At 39.1% G+C, this 17,105-nt stretch overlaps 1 protein-coding gene and 1 long non-coding RNA gene across 2 annotated transcripts in view; one reads left to right on the top strand and one right to left on the bottom strand.

Moving 5' to 3' along the window:
• Nucleotides 1–17,105, top strand: part of LOC123873265 (parapinopsin-like) — a 50,884-nt gene that overhangs the window by 27,662 nt on the left and 6,117 nt on the right. Inside the window, exons 3-4 of the mRNA XM_045918048.1 lie at nucleotides 9,330–9,525; nucleotides 13,771–13,903. Of these exons, the coding sequence (XP_045774004.1) occupies nucleotides 9,330–9,525; nucleotides 13,771–13,903 (329 nt within the window). The remainder of the gene's footprint in view (nucleotides 1–9,329; nucleotides 9,526–13,770; nucleotides 13,904–17,105) is intronic.
• On the bottom strand, nucleotides 713–12,014 carry LOC123873273. The gene is made up of 2 exons (XR_006797651.1): nucleotides 11,973–12,014; nucleotides 713–842 (listed from the first exon to the last, which is right to left on the bottom strand). It is a non-coding gene; the product is annotated as an uncharacterized LOC123873273 (long non-coding RNA).

The raw sequence follows: 17,105 nt of genomic DNA, 5'->3' as shown, positions 1-17,105 counted from the left end.
ATGAGGAAAGCGGAAGATCGTGTGTGGTGGCACGCTCTTGGGAAGGCCTATGCCCAGCTGTGGACGCGAACAAGCTGATTGACTGAAACGGGTTATTATTCGACAGAAGGGATTAACAAAGCCATAAGTATCTACAGGCATTTACTTCTAATTGGCTTTCCTAATGGAAAGCCGCTTTACATTGCGGCTTTACCGGTAGGATGCGTCTCCATTGAACAGGAGCAAAGCAACGACCGACGTAATGTTTTTGTCCAATCAGTCATTGCTATATGACGTAATAATACTATAATTTATTTTCGACAGAGGCAAATAGCCTCTGTCAAATAAATTATTTCTCAGTGATTATTAAATAGAGGTACTTCCAAAATACGTAAAATTCACATCCGTTGTTAGTTTTAAGTGTAATAACCATTTTAAATTGTCGATTAAACTAAATAAGTACGTCAAATCATCGTGACGTCACCTGCCAGTATTTCATAGAAGCTCGCATACTGAGCGCGTGTTTTGACGTTTGCTAAAAAGATACCTAACGATTTGACTAGTTGTCAAACACTGCATTAAGGAGCTGGCGAACAAAACGGTGTAATACACGTCCGATCAAAATACTTTTTCGACCTCCCTGGTGCAGTAGTAAGCGCTGTGTCGTATTAGTGGGAGGTCCCGGGTTCGATTCCCGGCAGGGGAATTTTATCATTTCTAAATCTCTGGTCTGGTCTGGCAGCAGGCTTCGGCTGTGGCTAGTTACCACCCTACCGGCAAAGCCGTGCCGCCAAGCGATTAAGCGTTTCGGCACGATGCCGTGTAGAAACCAAAGCGTTGTGGGTTTAATAATAACTGTCATACTTCTTGGTGGTGGGTGCTTAGACTGCATCATTACTTACCATCAGGTGAGATTATAGTCAAGGGATTATAGTATCTGAATTTTAAAAAAACTGAACTCATTTCGAAGCGAAATGGTCTAAAACTGTGCTAAAACTGAGTTCAAAGTTTGTGATTTCCATCATTGAATACAAACTCGAACTATAAAATATGTGTGTGAAATCTACAAATCCGCACTTTGCCGGCGAGGCAGATTAAAACCTAAACTAAACACTTCTCATTCTGAGAGAGAATCTGTGCTCAGTAGTAAACCGACAATGGGGTGATCATGATGATGGTGATGACTTTAATTCTTATGACCTTCCGAAACGCAGGTCGTTCTTTTAGCAAGTTAATAATTTATTAATCCTAATAGGCTACTCCAATCAATTTCTATATGATTTATGCCTTCAATATTGTTAAGTTACCAGGAATAATACCACGAAATGTTGATGGCCAATACATTATTTACTTCAATACACGATTCATGGCGCCCCAGGGACGCTGCTAATTCGAAGAAATTGGTCCATTTGGGCTTTATAAATATTAAAGTTCCTTTCCTCAAAAGGTTAATAATTTTCAAAGGTCGGTGTACTCATCATGCCAGACGAAAAACCGGCCAAGTGCGAGTCGGACTCGCACGCGAAGGGTTCCATACCTCGTAGGTACAAGAAATAACTTTTTCTTTTTTTATTTTATGGCGGCCATTTTGATTTTTTTATTATTTGCTGTTATAGCGGCAATAGAAACCTACACATTCTGTGAAAATTTAGAACTCGGTGACGCTGCTGACAGATAGATGGATGGTCAGACAGCGGATTCTAAGTAAAAGGGTCCTGTTACCAATCTTGGAGTACGGAACCCTAAAAATTGGTCGATATGGTACCGCTAGAGCACGGAAATTGTTAATTCCAGCTAGGGTATAGCTGAAATTTTATGGAGGCGAGCTAATAGAAAGTTAGGCACCCGCATATCATTAAATGGAATTCACACACATTGCGACCAAAATATCAGTCTACCAGCTCTCATGCGGTGCAGCTGGCGTCGTGTTTTTAGCTCCGGTTTCCATCTAAGCGGAGAGGAGTCGAGATGTGTTCAGTCTATCAATGAGATTTTTAAAAGAGAACTTGATAATTTTTTCACGTCATGTATTGAGAGTCTGATTGGTCGACTGAACACATCTCCTCTCCGGTCCTCTTAGGTGGAAACTGGGCCTTAGTACTCCTTACTTTTGTTTTCAGTTTTTGGTTTCATGTTGACCTGACTTGCTTCTTGCACTGTATTCTACGAGTATTTACTTCGTAGGTAACTTGTCGTGTTTTTCGGACAGATTCTTGTTATATTGTTGACCTGGCTAGCTTACTGAACTGTTTCCAGTTTCTTAACTTCCGATCTTATATTTATATAGTATATAAGTACTTACAATAATAATTATAAAAATAAAATATCTCATCATTAATTTTATCTCCGCAATACTCAACAAATTTTGGCTCAACTCAAGACTTGCCAAATACTAATCTAGCAACAAGGCAATTCCAAATATTCGAATCTACAAACTTACCAGCATAAAATTATTTTTTATACTCTGGGGATATTAAACAAATTGATACAGGATCATAGTAATTTTATTTACATCGCATGATGACATTGAAGTCAATAAGCTATAAACGAGTATCAGGGGACTTGTTACCTGTAAAAACTAAGTAAATAAGTTGACTAATACCCAAAAAAGGGGATTTTAGATTTAATCCGGTCCCCGTGCAAGTGGAGCTGAGATCCTAGAGCATAGAAAGGCCTTGGTTGAACGCGTTGATTTGACCTTGAAGGAGGTGTCCGACTGGGGGGACGCCAATCTTGTCAAATTTAACGCCACCAAAACGCAAGCGTGTTTATTCACCGCGAAACGGAGTTCATTCCCACTTACTCCGACTTTCCGAAGTATACCCGTTCCGATTACCGATAGTGTTGAGCTTCTTGGAATCAACATTTCGTCCAATCTCAACTTTGGACAATGCATCGAATCCAAGGCAAAAACAGCTGGCAAGAAACTTGGCATCCTCAACAAAGTCAAGCGGTACTTCACGCCGGAACAGCTTCTTACCCTGTACCAAGCCCAAGTTCGATCGTGCATGGAGTACTGCAGCCATTTATGGGATGGCTCTGCCAAGTACCAGCTCGAAGCATTGGATTCGGTGGATCGCCGAGCTAGAAGACTCATTGGTGACGAAGCACTGATGAATACTAAACTCCAAAGTTTAGAACATCGGCCTAAAGTTGCCAGTCTATCGGTATTCTACAGGATATATTTCGGAGAGTGTGCACAAGAACTCTTTGATCTGGTTCCTCCTTCACCTTTCTACTATCGCACTGCAAGGCATCGTCAAGGTCTGCATCCGTACGTAGTCGACATTCCTCGAACACGTACGAAACGATTTGCTTCCTCTTTCCTGATTCGAACCGCTAGGATATGGAACGCCCTTCCGGCGTCAGCTTTCCCTTCTACCTATAATATGGGTACCTTCAAGTCAAAAGTGAATAGGCAACTTCTAGGCAAGCGCGCTCCATCTTAGGCTGCATCATCACTTGCTAGCAGGTCTGATTGCAGCCAAGCGCTAGTCTATATAATTTAAAAAAAAAAAAAACACGTAATTTATTGATGTATATGACCTATGTAGTATGTAAGTACCGTGCCAGTGCCACCAAAAGTATGATGCGTAAAAAATTACTTCTTATGCGCCAATTTAACTTTATGTGTCAAATATCATGAAAAAGTACAATTTTAGTTCTCATTTCACACTACACTGAGATTTATTCACACTGAGATGTAATTTAATATTACATCTCAATGTGAACAGTGACATTTCAAAGTAGGGTGAGCGATATTTATATATTAGATTATATTTCCGTAGTTTGAAGGCAACTTTATAAATTGAAAATATAACAATAAAATTTAAAGCCTTATTTAATTACTATACAAATCATGCCTGCATTTTCACGCTGGACAGCCAGGCTGATCCGTTGCGCAAATAATGAGCCAGCCCGTTTGATTTGTTAATATTCAAATGAGGACCTAAACCTAACTAAGTACCTACGTTTGTATGGAGGAAGCAGCGATATGTAAATCCATGTCTGTGTCAGCAAGTGGCTTAGAGTCGCCTGTTAAATAAATAAACAAAATTCTGATTAAAACTGTCAAGATTTGGAATGGATTGCACCCGCAGCACCAGACGGAATCGTCAGAATTTTTTAGATCCTTTTCCAGACTACGTGACATTTTTACGAAGTAGTTTTTGCCCATTTGGCACATCTGTAGATCTGCATCCGATTTTACATCTCGCCATTTATTACAAACTAGCTGATGCCCGCAGCTTCGCCCGCGTGGATTGGTCAGATCCCCTGCAGCATCAGGATTGAGGAGTTGGACTCCAAATTTTTTATGAAACAATCTCACAAAGTTCCTCTATCGATTAAAAAACAAATGACGCAAATTGGTTCAGAAATCTCGGAGATTTCAGTGTACATAGGTAGAAAAACACAACTCCCTTTTTGAAAGTCGGTTAAAAAAGTAGCCTATGTTACTCCCTGGTCAATTCTCTACTTGTCTGTGAAAATCCCGTCAAAATCGGTTCAGCCGTTCCCAAGATTAGCCTTTTCAAACAGACAGACAGACAGACAAACAGACAGACAAAAATTTAAAAAACGTGCGATTCAGTTATAGTATCGTTCAAATAACCATATGACCTTAATATGCGGTAGTTATTTCGAAATTACAGACAGACACTCCAATTTTATTTATTAAAAAAAAAAGTTAGATTGCGCCTAAAGAAGTTTAGAAAAGAAAGTGTTCCTGGCAATCACACTTCACACTTCACACTAATACTATAAAGGCGAAAGTTTGTGTGTATGTGTGTATATGTGTGCGTGTGTGGGTGTGTGTGTATATGTTTGTTACTCCTTCACACAAAAACCACAGAACGGATTTGGCTGCAATTCAGAATGGAGATAGATAATATCCTGGACATCTGGATTAGCACATAGGCTACTTTTTATCCGGATAGCTACCGAACGCATTTGACATTGCTGCGGCGAAGCCAAAAGGAAGGATTATGATTTTAGCAGTCTATTTATGTATGTATGTTTGTATCCAGATTCTGTGTGTTCCACGTAGCGCCTAAACTACTGGGCCCATATTAGTGAATGAGGTGTCAATTGATTCGTTGTTAAGGCCCAGGTGACATAGGCTATCTTTTATACGAAAAAATTGACCTAACGCACGTTACATTAAAAAAAGTGAGGGCCCCCCAATTTATTTTTTTGTTATTGTATCGAATGGGATGTCAAATGAAAGAGGAGAAAATTCTGAGTTCATGAATATAAATACATGAATACTATATCATTAAAATGAACCAAGGGTCAGAAAAACAATTTTACTAAATATTTCAGCGTTTACTAAGACGATCGCAGTCGGGTTTTAGTTTTCAATTATATCTTGTTCTTTAAAAACCTTCAATGGATTAAAAATAAATGTCACATGAGCCCGGTGCTTATCATTCATCAGTATTAGACACTTGAGTTAGCGTATCGGTAAGCAGGTCAACAACAGCTCCAAAACGAGAAAGATTTACGATTAGATAAGTTAAGAGAAAAATAGTTAAGGCCTATAAAGCTGCTACGGATCAAAAATTAGCTGAACAGCACTTGTTACTGTTGAGCCGTAAACCTGTGGTAGAACACCTGGTTTCATTCGAGGGAAAAAGAAGTAATAAGTTTTTCATATTTCAGTGAAATTCCGTGCACGTTTTCACTAGATTTTTCCCAGCCTAAAGCTCATGCTAGAATATGATTAGTAAATAAAGCATGGGTATTTACTTAAATGAATTTCCCGCAGCTCATTTGCATACATAAACGTGAAAATGTTGGAGAAATAAAATTGAAAATAAGTTATTTATCATTTTCAGGGGAAATTATTTTTATTACACACAAACAAACAAACAGAAAAGAACGCAAGTTAACAAAACGTGGCAAATAGACGTTACACTTTGACACCACTCAATAATTTCAAATGTTCAATTTGTTGTAATCCATATCCATACTTACTTATAATATAATAAATGCGAAAGTGTGTCTGTCTGTCTGTCTGTCTATCTGTCTGCTACCTTTTCACGGCCCAAAAGTTTAACTGATTTTGACGGGTACAAAGTTAGCTTATATCCCGGGGATGGACATAGTCTACTTTTTATCCCGGAAAATCAAAGAGTTCCCACGGGATTCCTAAATACCCATCCGCTCAATCGATTTGCTTGGGAACCGAGGTAGCTTGCATCCCTGCAATTGACATAGGCAACTTTTTATCACGGAAAATCAAATAGTTCCCATGGGATCTTTAAAAACCGAAATCCACGCGGACGAAGTCCCAAGCATCCTCTAGTAAAATATATTTTTTCATATTAATAAAATATGTATTTCTTTCATTTGTGGAACCAGCACTATTTAACCCCCGACCCAAAAAGAGGGATATTATAAGTTTGACGTGTGTATCTGTCTGTGGAACCGTAGCTCCTAAACTTTAATTTAGTTTTTTTTTTTTGTTTGAAAGGTGACTTGATCGAGAGTGTTCTTAGCTATAATCCAAGAAAATCGGTTCAGCCGTTTGAAAGTTATCAGCTCTTTTCTAGTTACTGTAACCTTTACTTGTCGGGGGTGTTATAAATTTTTAATTTACACTTGTTTACTATTGTAGGCTCTACCCATCAACGAGTTGTCACTTCCACGAACGGACCTCTTAAATGAAAGATTAGAAATTCCAACTAGAGCGAAAGTCAATTTACACTTGATAATAAATTATTATGTACTTCTCAAATAAGGGATGTGTAAAGGTGTCCTAAATAACAAATTAGTAAACAAGGCCAAACTCGTCTACGTGTAGTGTTCACTAGAAAATTTATATTCAAAGCTTACTCTATGGACTAAAATTTCATAAGCTGGCTGCGTTGCGAGTTGAATAGGAATGTATAAACATATAATATTATTTACATGGTTTTGAAGGACGTGTAACCTAGTTCTAACAGTGCATATCAATATAAATTATAATAACACCTAATATCTTTTCAAATTCAAATTCAAATTCAAAATGTTTTTATTCAAGTGCTTTTGATTTATCAGACAATATTATGCCAGTACCTAACCATCTTAACCTATGTTAACAGGGCTCTCTCCGTCACTCGTTTCATACAAACGTAGTTCCAATTTCATTTGAATATTAAGCAACCAAAGTCCATGAAATTTTGCAGACATATTCTAGAAACTAATATCTGTGTCTGTGGTGTTTTAGATTTTTCTAAATATATGTAGTTTTAAAATTACAGGGGCTCAAAGATTTGTATGAAAATTTTTAAGACCGCGTAACTTTGAAACCGATCTGGAAAACCACAGACATAGATATTAGTTTCTAGAATAAGTCTGCAAAATTTCATGGACTTTGGTTGCTTAATATTCAAATGAAATTGGAACTACGTTTGTATGAAGCGAGTGACGGCGAGACCCCTCTTAACCTATGTTAGCAGGTAACTATAAATAATGTGTTAATAAGGTATAGGTACTTATTATATGTTACTCGTAGTTAATCTATACTAATAAATAAAATTGGAGTGTCTGTCTATAATTTCGAAATAACTACCGCATATTAAGGTCATATGGTTATTTGAACGATACTATAACCGAATCACACGTTTTTAAATTTTTTGTCTGTCTGTCTGTCTGTCTGTCTGTCTGTCTGTTTGAAAAGGCTAATCTTGGGAACGGCTGAACCGATTTTGACGGGATTTTCACAGACAAGTAGAGAATTGACCAGGGAGTAACATAGGCTACTTCTTTAACCGACTTTCAAAAAGGGAGTTGTGTTTTTCTACCTATGTACACCGAAATCTCCGAGATTTCTGAACCGATTTGCGTCATTTCTTTTTTAATCGATAGAGGAACTTTGCGACATTGTTTCATAAAAAATTTGGAGTCCAACTACTCAATGCTGATGCTGCAGGGGATCTGACCAATCCACGCGGGCGAAGCTGCGGGCATCAGCTAGTATTTAGTATAGTTACAACATAATGCAGACATCCAGTGCGCTTTGAAAACGCTGTCCTGCCTGTCTGTTATCACCCTCGGGATAATGTTGGGACTCCTCTTTAACCTACTTTTAATTGAGGCGATCCTTTTCCGTATGTTTGCGAAGAAACCGTCTGACATGGTTCTATGCAAACATACCGGACGCGCTACCATTGTCGAGGCAGTCCCAACAGTTATCTGAATACGTTGTTATATTAGACTCGGAGAGCGTTTATATAGATTGTTATATTGGACTCGGAGAGGGTTTATACCTCTAGATTTTTAGACCTACAGACTGTACGTGTAGAAGCTCTGACAAAAGGACTTGAATAAAGAAAAGTTTCGCTTTTCTTTTTTAATACGGAATACTAGAACAAAATACTAGAATACTTAAATTGTACTAAAATTATGTCAACATAATATTGGATTATTATACTATCGTAAAACAATTATAATATGTTTACTACGAGTAGGTACCTATCTATTAAGATTGATTTGACTGTATTATGATGAAGATAAATTACTAAAGTTGGTAGGTTTGCGAACTTTTTTCAACTTTTCTTTTTTACCATGTTTTTATTAACTCGCTTTATTTTTCCATAATTATTAGTAATGAGACTAATTTATAACTTTGTTTACTTACTTACTGAAATAATTCATCATCCCAGTTACGTCCACAGCTGAACGCACGTCTCTTGTAAGTTGTATCGAATTCTTGAGCACGTTCTTGAGCCGCCTGATATTGCCGCTTTAGTATTTCCAGCCGCCTGGTATTGCCAGAATTCCAAATTCCGCCGAGTTGTGAACTAAATAGAAACAGTTAACTGCCGGCTACAAAATTGCATTTAGAAATCGCGGCAAACCAACCTGGGTTTTTTTACAATGCTAAACATGGACTATGGCTACAAAATTTCGGAAACTCCCTTCTTAACAACGTATTTTTACCCGACTGCGGCAAAGCCAAAAGGAAGGATTATGATTTTAGCAGTCTATGTATATATGTGTGTATGTTTGTATCCAGATTCTGTGTGTTCCACCGTAGCGCCTAAACTACTGGACCGATTTGGATGAATGAGGTGTCAATCGATTCGTCATAAAGGTCCGGGTGACATAGGCTACATTTTATACCGAAAAAATTGACCTAACGGATGTTACATGAAAAAAGTGGGGGGGTCTCCAAACTTTTTTTTTCTATTGTATCGAGTAGGGTGTCAAATGACAGAGGAAAAAATTCTAAGTTCATAAATATTAATGTCCTACAACATTAAAATATACCAAGCGACAGAAAAACAATTTTACTATGATATTTAGCGTTTATTAAGACGATCGCAGTCGGCTTTTAGTTTTCAACTTTATCTTGTTTGTTTCAGGTATAACTTCCATCACCACTCTAACAGTAATCTCCTTCGAGCGATACCTGATGGTGACAAGGCCGCTTAGCTCAAGGCATCTAAGCTCCAAGGGAGCTGCAGTATCCGTAGTCTTCATTTGGGCTTATTCTTTAGCACTAACTACTCCACCCTTGATGGGATGGGGTAACTACGTCAACGAAGCAGCTAACATAAGGTAAGCTTTCACTTGGGAACATTACGTCACTTGGTAACCTAATTAAACCTAAGTTCTCGTACAGCTGCGATGTCCGTAGTCTTCAGCATTTAAACTATTATCAGCTTTTATTTGCTAAAAGGACATAAATCGAACATCTTCAAGAACTCGGGAACAGCGATTAAAGTTGTTTTATCATAAAATCTGAAGCATAATAATAATTTATTATTAAGTAGTAAAGTCTATTCAAACTCGGTAAGTAATTCGTTATAACAGAAACCTTCTCATTAAAGTCTCGTGCAAGCAACATGATCCTCAAAGTTAAGCCCTCCACTCTGTCTATATTAAATTTTGAGCTGAAACTTTTATTGGGTAGGTATGTACTTTAATAGATTATCTTCGTACTTGCAAGATTTTGTATTAAGTATACGTACTCGTAAAATGCGGAGAAACTAAAAAATAGTTTGGATAAGAATAAAATATAAAATATTTAGGTATTCTTGTGCGTTGACACCTTGGCCCCGTGTCATATCAGGAAGACAGCATCAAGACTGGGACCTTCAGCAGAAGAGAGTTAGTTACATTTTGGATCCGTTTGCCGTGGAGACCCTGGGGCCATGGAGTCTCAATGCAAAATTTTTGTTACGATTAATAGCCTCATTTGGTGATAGAAGGGCTGGCTCATTTCTTACGCAACGGATCAGCCTGGCTGTCCAGCGGGTGAAACCAAGCAAGTGTTCTTGGCACTTTTCAAAATATGAGCCTGCTCTTCTGTCACCAGATGAAGTTATTAACCGCAGTGAAATATCTCGTAAAACTTATTTTCAGTACATAAGCTCGCTTATTATATCTACCGCTTCACTTAACAGGGCTCTCTCCGTCACTCGTTTCCACTCGTTTCATACAATCGTAGTTCCAATTTCATTTGAATATTAAGCAAGCAAAGTCCATGAAATTTTGCAGACATATTCTAGAAACTAATATCTGTGTCTGTGGTGTTTTAGATTTTTCTAAAAATATGTAGTTTTAAAATTACAGGGGCTCCAAGATTTGTATGAAAATTTTAAGACCGCGTAACTTTGAAACTGAATATTTTAACAGAAATCTGGAAAACCACAGACATAGATATTAGTTTCTAGAATATGTCTGCAAAATTTCATGAACTTAGGTTGCTTAATATTCAAATGAAATTGGAACTACGATTGTATGAAACGAGTGGAAACGAGTGACGGAGAGAGCCCTCTTAAGAGCCCCTCGTTGCTCGATATGACAAATCCAGGAAGATCAAAGTGAAATTGTATAACCATGTTACGGATTATAGTGTGGCACGAGAGACCATGGGAAATTTTGTGAAAGTGTTTGACAAAAACTATCCTGTAGTAAGATTATAAAATATACGAAAGTGTGTCCGTCCGTCTAATAAGTAACATTTTTCACTGCCGAATTGATCTTCACGAAAGATGCAGGAATAGCTAACATCCTGTTGACCGACGGTTTTAACCAGAAAAGCAGGGAGTTTCCATAGGAGTTCTTACCTCCTGGAAGCCTGATCAACTCCTATCAGCGATGTTCCCATTAGATTACAACTTGGGGTTATCCAAGGGGCGGACCAACAAATTCCTGAAAGGCAGGCAGCGCATCGGCGGTACCTCTGGTGCCGCAAATGCATTAATCACTTAACATCAGGTGACCCGCCTGCTCGTTTCCTCGCTATTTTTTGTTAGAAAAAATATTAGTTCCTAGAATATGTCTGCAAAATTTCATGGACTTTGGTTGCTTAATATTCTAAATTGGAATTACGATTGTATGAAACGAGTGACGGTATGGAATTTGATACCGAAGTAGCTTGCGTCCCTGTAATAATTGACATAGGCAACTTTTTATCCCCAAAAATCAAACAGTTCCCACGGGATTATTAAAAAAAATCATCGCGGACGAAGCCGCGGGCATCAGTGTAGGTAATAAATTAGTGTCACATCTTATTTTGCGAATTTAGCTATCTCTTGCACTACAATAAGGGATCTGAAGCATATCGCCGACAGCCGTCGACAGCTTGTTTGTCGTCTGTCACGGTTTATGGATCGAATGTCAGTAGAGGGTGGGAAATAATGGTTTCATTTGACATTGATACATTTCCAATACATTTCCTGGAGATTTACTTGACGAGTAGATTGTTTTTATCAAGTACCGTAAGTTTGACGGCCTCCCTAAGCGGGAGCGCTGTGTTATTAGTGGTAGGTCCCGGGTTCGATTCCCGGCAGGCTTTGGAATTGTATAATTTCTAAATTTCTGTTCTGGTAAGGTGGCAGGCTTCGGCCGTGGCTAGTTTCCACCCTACTAGCAAAGCCGTGCCGCCAAGCAATGTAGCGTTCCAGCTGTACTATATTTTTTTCGTACTATTATGTATTCTGAGGTTCCGGAACGATGCCGCGTAGAAGCCAAAGGAGTATTAATAAAAACTGGCATACCCCTTTCAGGTTAGCCCGTTTCCATCTTAGACTGCATCATCACTTACCACCAGGTGAGACAGCAGTCAAGGGCTTACTTGTATCTGAATAAAATAAATAATGAAAATAAGGAGCTAGCTACATTTTAAGAACTGTCTTAGTACAAGTAAATGTAATGAAAACGTCATCATCATCCTCAAGAACCTATCGCCGGCACACTACTGAGCACGGGTATTCTCTCAGAATGAGAAAGGTTTGCCCTTAGTGCTTAACACCACGCTGACCAAATGCAGATTAAAGCATACTAAATGTACTTAGGACTTTATTATAGGTAGATACAGGTACACTACAAAAAGATTCGTTTTCCAATCATGTACCTAATCTAATGCATATTATCCATTAGGTAGGTACATTATTGGAAATGCACTGTGTAGAAGGCGGCCTAGCTAAAATAGCTCTTCCAGGCAATCTATTTATTTATTTATGTACATACTTACCAAGAACAAAACTAAAACATATTTCTACAATAAAAAGACGTGCACCGACCGGCGATGGGTTGATCATGATAATGATGGCGATATAATGGTTCCCATAGGCCATAAATTAGGCAATACAATGAAATATCGAAATAACTTAGCTATTACAAAATTAAGAGAAAAGAGAAAACCATCATCCTAAAATTAATAACCAGCGAAAGATCCCCGAGTTGAAATTTAATGAAATTCTTCTAAGATAATACAGTGGGAAGGAATTTTGCTATAAGCGAAATACTTGTTCGGCCAAGTTTTTGACCACGTGTATTAGATTGCGAGAAATCTCAAGGTTAGTAAGTACCTACTATTAAATTGTATTCTCTACCAATGGAATCTGTGGAAAGGGTTCTATGGCAACTGGCAAGGGTGTTGTTGGGATCTTGAGTTCTACAAAACTCTGTGTAAAAGACAACAATAAAAACTGGCCAAGTGCGAGTTGGACTCGAACACGATGGGTTCCGTGCTATATATAGTTCAAGAAATAGCAGTTTCTTGATTTTTTTGTGATGTAACCGCGAATTCACGGTTTTCGGGTTCCCTTTATTGTGCTATAAAATATTGCTACCTGCCTGCAGTTTCATGATACTAGGTCAACAAGACGTACCTACCCTATAGGTTTTGAGTCCCTTAACAAGTCTTCACAGATCACAGTCTTCACAACAGACAGACAACGAAGTGATCCTACAAGGGTTCCTTTTTTCTCTGGAGATACAAAACCCTAAAAAGTGAATATTGGGCCGCACTTCGGCTTCCATCGCTGCAGCGTTCCCTTCGTAACATATTCTAGACGCGTATACGCGCGTTATGTTTGTTCTGTCTTCGTTGCTTGTGAATCGTGGCCGTGAATTCCGTCCGTGTTTCCCGCAAGATCTAAGCGCAACAACTATGTCCCTGCATTCCCAAAGTTGTACAAAACTTCACAGTCCCTTTATTCGCAAACAATAAAACCGACATAAGGAGTTTTGTAGTCTTATAAGTGAGATGACCCGGGCTCGATTTACGGCAGGAACAATTTAGGAATTCATAAGACATCACAGTCAAGGGCTAACTTGTAGTGGAATTAAAAATAGAAAAGCTGGACGCAACGAAGCCGCGAAACCGTCCATGTTTCGCGGTTTCCGCGGCGCTAGTGTATAACGAGAAAAATTTCATAGAGTTGCTATATGAAATTTTTAGACTGGCATAGTCAACATTGCACTACCTTATAATATAATAGACAACCTATAGTACCTAGCTAGACAAAAGGTCGAAGAGAATTTTATGAAATTCTATTGCATTTATTACAGTTGCTCGGTGAACTGGCACGAGCAGTCGGTGAACACGCTCACATACATCCTGTTTCTGTTCGCGATGGGACAGATAGTGCCGCTCTCCGTCATCACCTTCAGCTATCTCAATATCATCAGGACTATGAAAAGGGTAAGTTACATTTAGTTCACCGAGCAACTGCACACAGTTTCTTGGTGAATTGGCACAAGCAGTTGATGTTGACTTCAAATAATCCTATTCCCGTTCGCGTTCGGGCAGATAGTGCTGCTCTTCATCATCACCTTAAGCTATCTCATCATCATCAGGACTATGAAAAGGGTAAGTTACATTTAGTTCACCGAGCAACTGCACACAGTTTCTTGGTGAGTTGGCACAAGCAGTTGATGTTGACTTCAAATAATCCTATTCCCGTTCGCGATGGGGCAGATAGTGCTGCTCTGAAGAGCCTTAAGCTATCTCATCATCATCAGGACTAAGAAAAGGGTAAGTTACTTGTGGTTCACCGAGCAACTGCACAGTTTCTTGGAGAATTGGCACAAGCAGTTGATGTTTACTTCAAATAATCCTATTCCCGTTCGCGATGGGGCAGATAGTGCTGCTCTGAAGAGCCTTAAGCTATCTCATCATCATCAGGACTAAGAAAAGGGTAAGTTACTTGTGGTTCACCGAGCAACTGCACAGTTTCTTGGAGAATTGGCACAAGCAGTTGATGTTTACTTCAAATAATCCTATTCCCGTTCGCGATGGGGCAGATAGTGCTGCTCTGAAGAGCCTTAAGCTATCTCATCATCATCAGGACTATGAAAAGGTTAAGTTACATTTAGTTCACCGAGCAACTGCACACAGTTTCTTGGTGAATTGGCACAAGCAGTTGATGTATACTTCAAATAATCCTATTCCCGTTCGCGTTGGGGCAGATAGTGCTGCTCTTCATCATCACCTTAAGCTATCTCATCATCATCAGGACTATGAAAAGGGTAAGTTACTTGTAGTTCACCGAGCAACTGTATTTAGTTGCTCATTTGCTCGGTGAACTGGCACGAGCAGTCGGTGAACACGCTCACATACATCCTGTTTCTGTTCGCGATGGGACAGATAGTGCCGCTCTCCGTCATCACCTTCAGCTATCTCAATATCATCAGGACTATGAAGAGGGTGAGTTACATTTAGTTCACCGAGCAAATGCACACAGTTTCTTGGTGAATTGGCACAAGCAGTTGATGTATACTTCAAATAATCCTATTCCCGTTCGCGTTCGGACAGATAGTGCCGCTCTCCGTCATCACCTTCAGCTATCTCAATATCATCAGGACTATGAAAAGGGTAAGTAACATTTAGTTCACCGAGCAACTGCATTTAGTTGCTCATTTGTTCGGTGAACTGGCACGAGCAGTCGGTGAACACGCTCACATCACACGCTCTCGGTGAAGACATCCTGTTCCCGTACGCAATGGGACAAATAGTACCTCTCTGCATAATCACTTCAGCTATGACAGCATCATTGGTACATTAGATTCATTATAATTCACCGAGTAACTGCTACAGTTTCCGATGCACTAGTACAAGCAAATTAAGGAAGAGTTCACTCCCTATATGTTCTTAAGAATTCAGGTTATTCAGATTGTTTTTCCCAGAACAGCATCCCAACAAAGCGATCTAATATTATTTTGACTTAAGTGTGTTCTATTCTTGTATTTCAGCAAACACATCTACTAAAAGTTTCCTCAATCTTTCAGAGTATGTAATCGAGTTAATTAGGTACCCAACGATAGGTACGCTTTCTTGATTACACATCTGAATATTTCATAAGCTTCTTAAGCTCGCTTTACATTTGCGTCAAGATAAGTGTAAAAAATAAAAATAAATATTTTTATTCGACGATAGGGATAGCCCAAGGCCCATTAACAGTCTCTCCGTCACTCGTTCCATAAAAACGTAGTATGTACATCTTTATTACCTCATAAAGCTACCATGATCCAAACTTCTTAGTCGCTGATTGTTCTTCCCTGTGCTGGGTGCAAAACTTACAGCTTTTATAAAATAACGAAGGTCTGGCACGCGCTGGCTCTTAGTCCATCATAAAAATCGTTTTAGTTCTGAACTTTATCTTTTTCATGTCGACAAGTGGACCAATCACTGTATTAAGCTATAAGCACATACTGAGTGTTGGAAAGCCTGAAGCACTTCTTGAACTCTAGCGTGCCAAAGCGTCGCGGCTGATAGACAGACAGATAAAAGATCTCTGACATTGAACCTGTGCCTTGTCTACATTATAAAGGGCATATCTGTGCAAAATGTCAGCTTTCTAAGTCCAATGGTTTTTCCCGCTGGTAAAAATGCAGTTACACATCCCGCACTAAAGCGGGTATGATGGGACTCACTAGCTATGCTACAGCATACCCACTAAAAACCCAGCGGTACCGTTCGCGTCAGGTATGGGGCGTCTCAGGATGCCGGGTTTCGTATGCGACTGAGACGTCCCGATGGTGAACCGGCACAGGTTCACACCAAATTTCTAGTGCGGGACAAGGTGAGCATTCTTTCTTCTTCTCCTCTGTGTTCTTCTGCGGAGCGGGTGGGCGTCAGCATCCCAATCCAAGGTTTCCTTCAGTGAGGTCCAAGGGTTTGGGTTAGCTGTTGATGGGTCAGACAGTTATCAAGTTAGAACTTTTTAATTAATGACTCTGACTTCTTTTGTGGCAAATTCCATTGTACACAACTCCTGAAGTAGACTAAAATGCCAGATATAATGTAGGTATTGCTACCAAGCCGTAATGCCATAGTTCACGATAGTTAAAGAACCTGTAACCACACGAACATTTCCTACCGGTGATGTCGAGGTTTCGACGTTACGACAGGAAATGTCCCAACATTTGACGCTAGGTAGCCTAATAAACACCTAATTTTCTTTGATTTCACGTCACCCTTAGCCTGATATTGAACATATAGTCGATCCAGGATCAATCCGAGAGTTCCCTCACTCAAGTTCACTCTGGTAATGCTCGCTACGGAAAAGAATAGCACTAGATTTAGGCAAGGATTTAGGCCTGTCAAGATTTTGTACTTGAACAAAATTAGCCACATTATAATATTTCTTCCTTCAGTCTTAACCTACCTTTAATTCGGAAGTCAATCTTTAACTCGTAATAGAGTCTAAAGCAACGCGTAGAGCCTCTTTAAGACGTGCGCACTAAGTTAATGTGAAATGCATCAAATATGCAGCAACTTGCTATCCTCACAGACATGATTAAGAATTCATAGCTTAGAAGTAAGTACTTGATTGAGAAAACAGCATAAAAAATGTAAGAGTTAATTTGTTCACACAAACATTTGTCTTTATCGCTCGCAGTGC

This window comes from Maniola jurtina, chromosome 16, assembly GCF_905333055.1.
Source record: "Maniola jurtina chromosome 16, ilManJurt1.1, whole genome shotgun sequence".
NCBI classification, from domain to species: domain Eukaryota; kingdom Metazoa; phylum Arthropoda; class Insecta; order Lepidoptera; family Nymphalidae; genus Maniola; species Maniola jurtina.
Note: the sequence above shows the minus strand (reverse complement) of the source record. Positions and strands in the feature narration are given on the sequence as shown.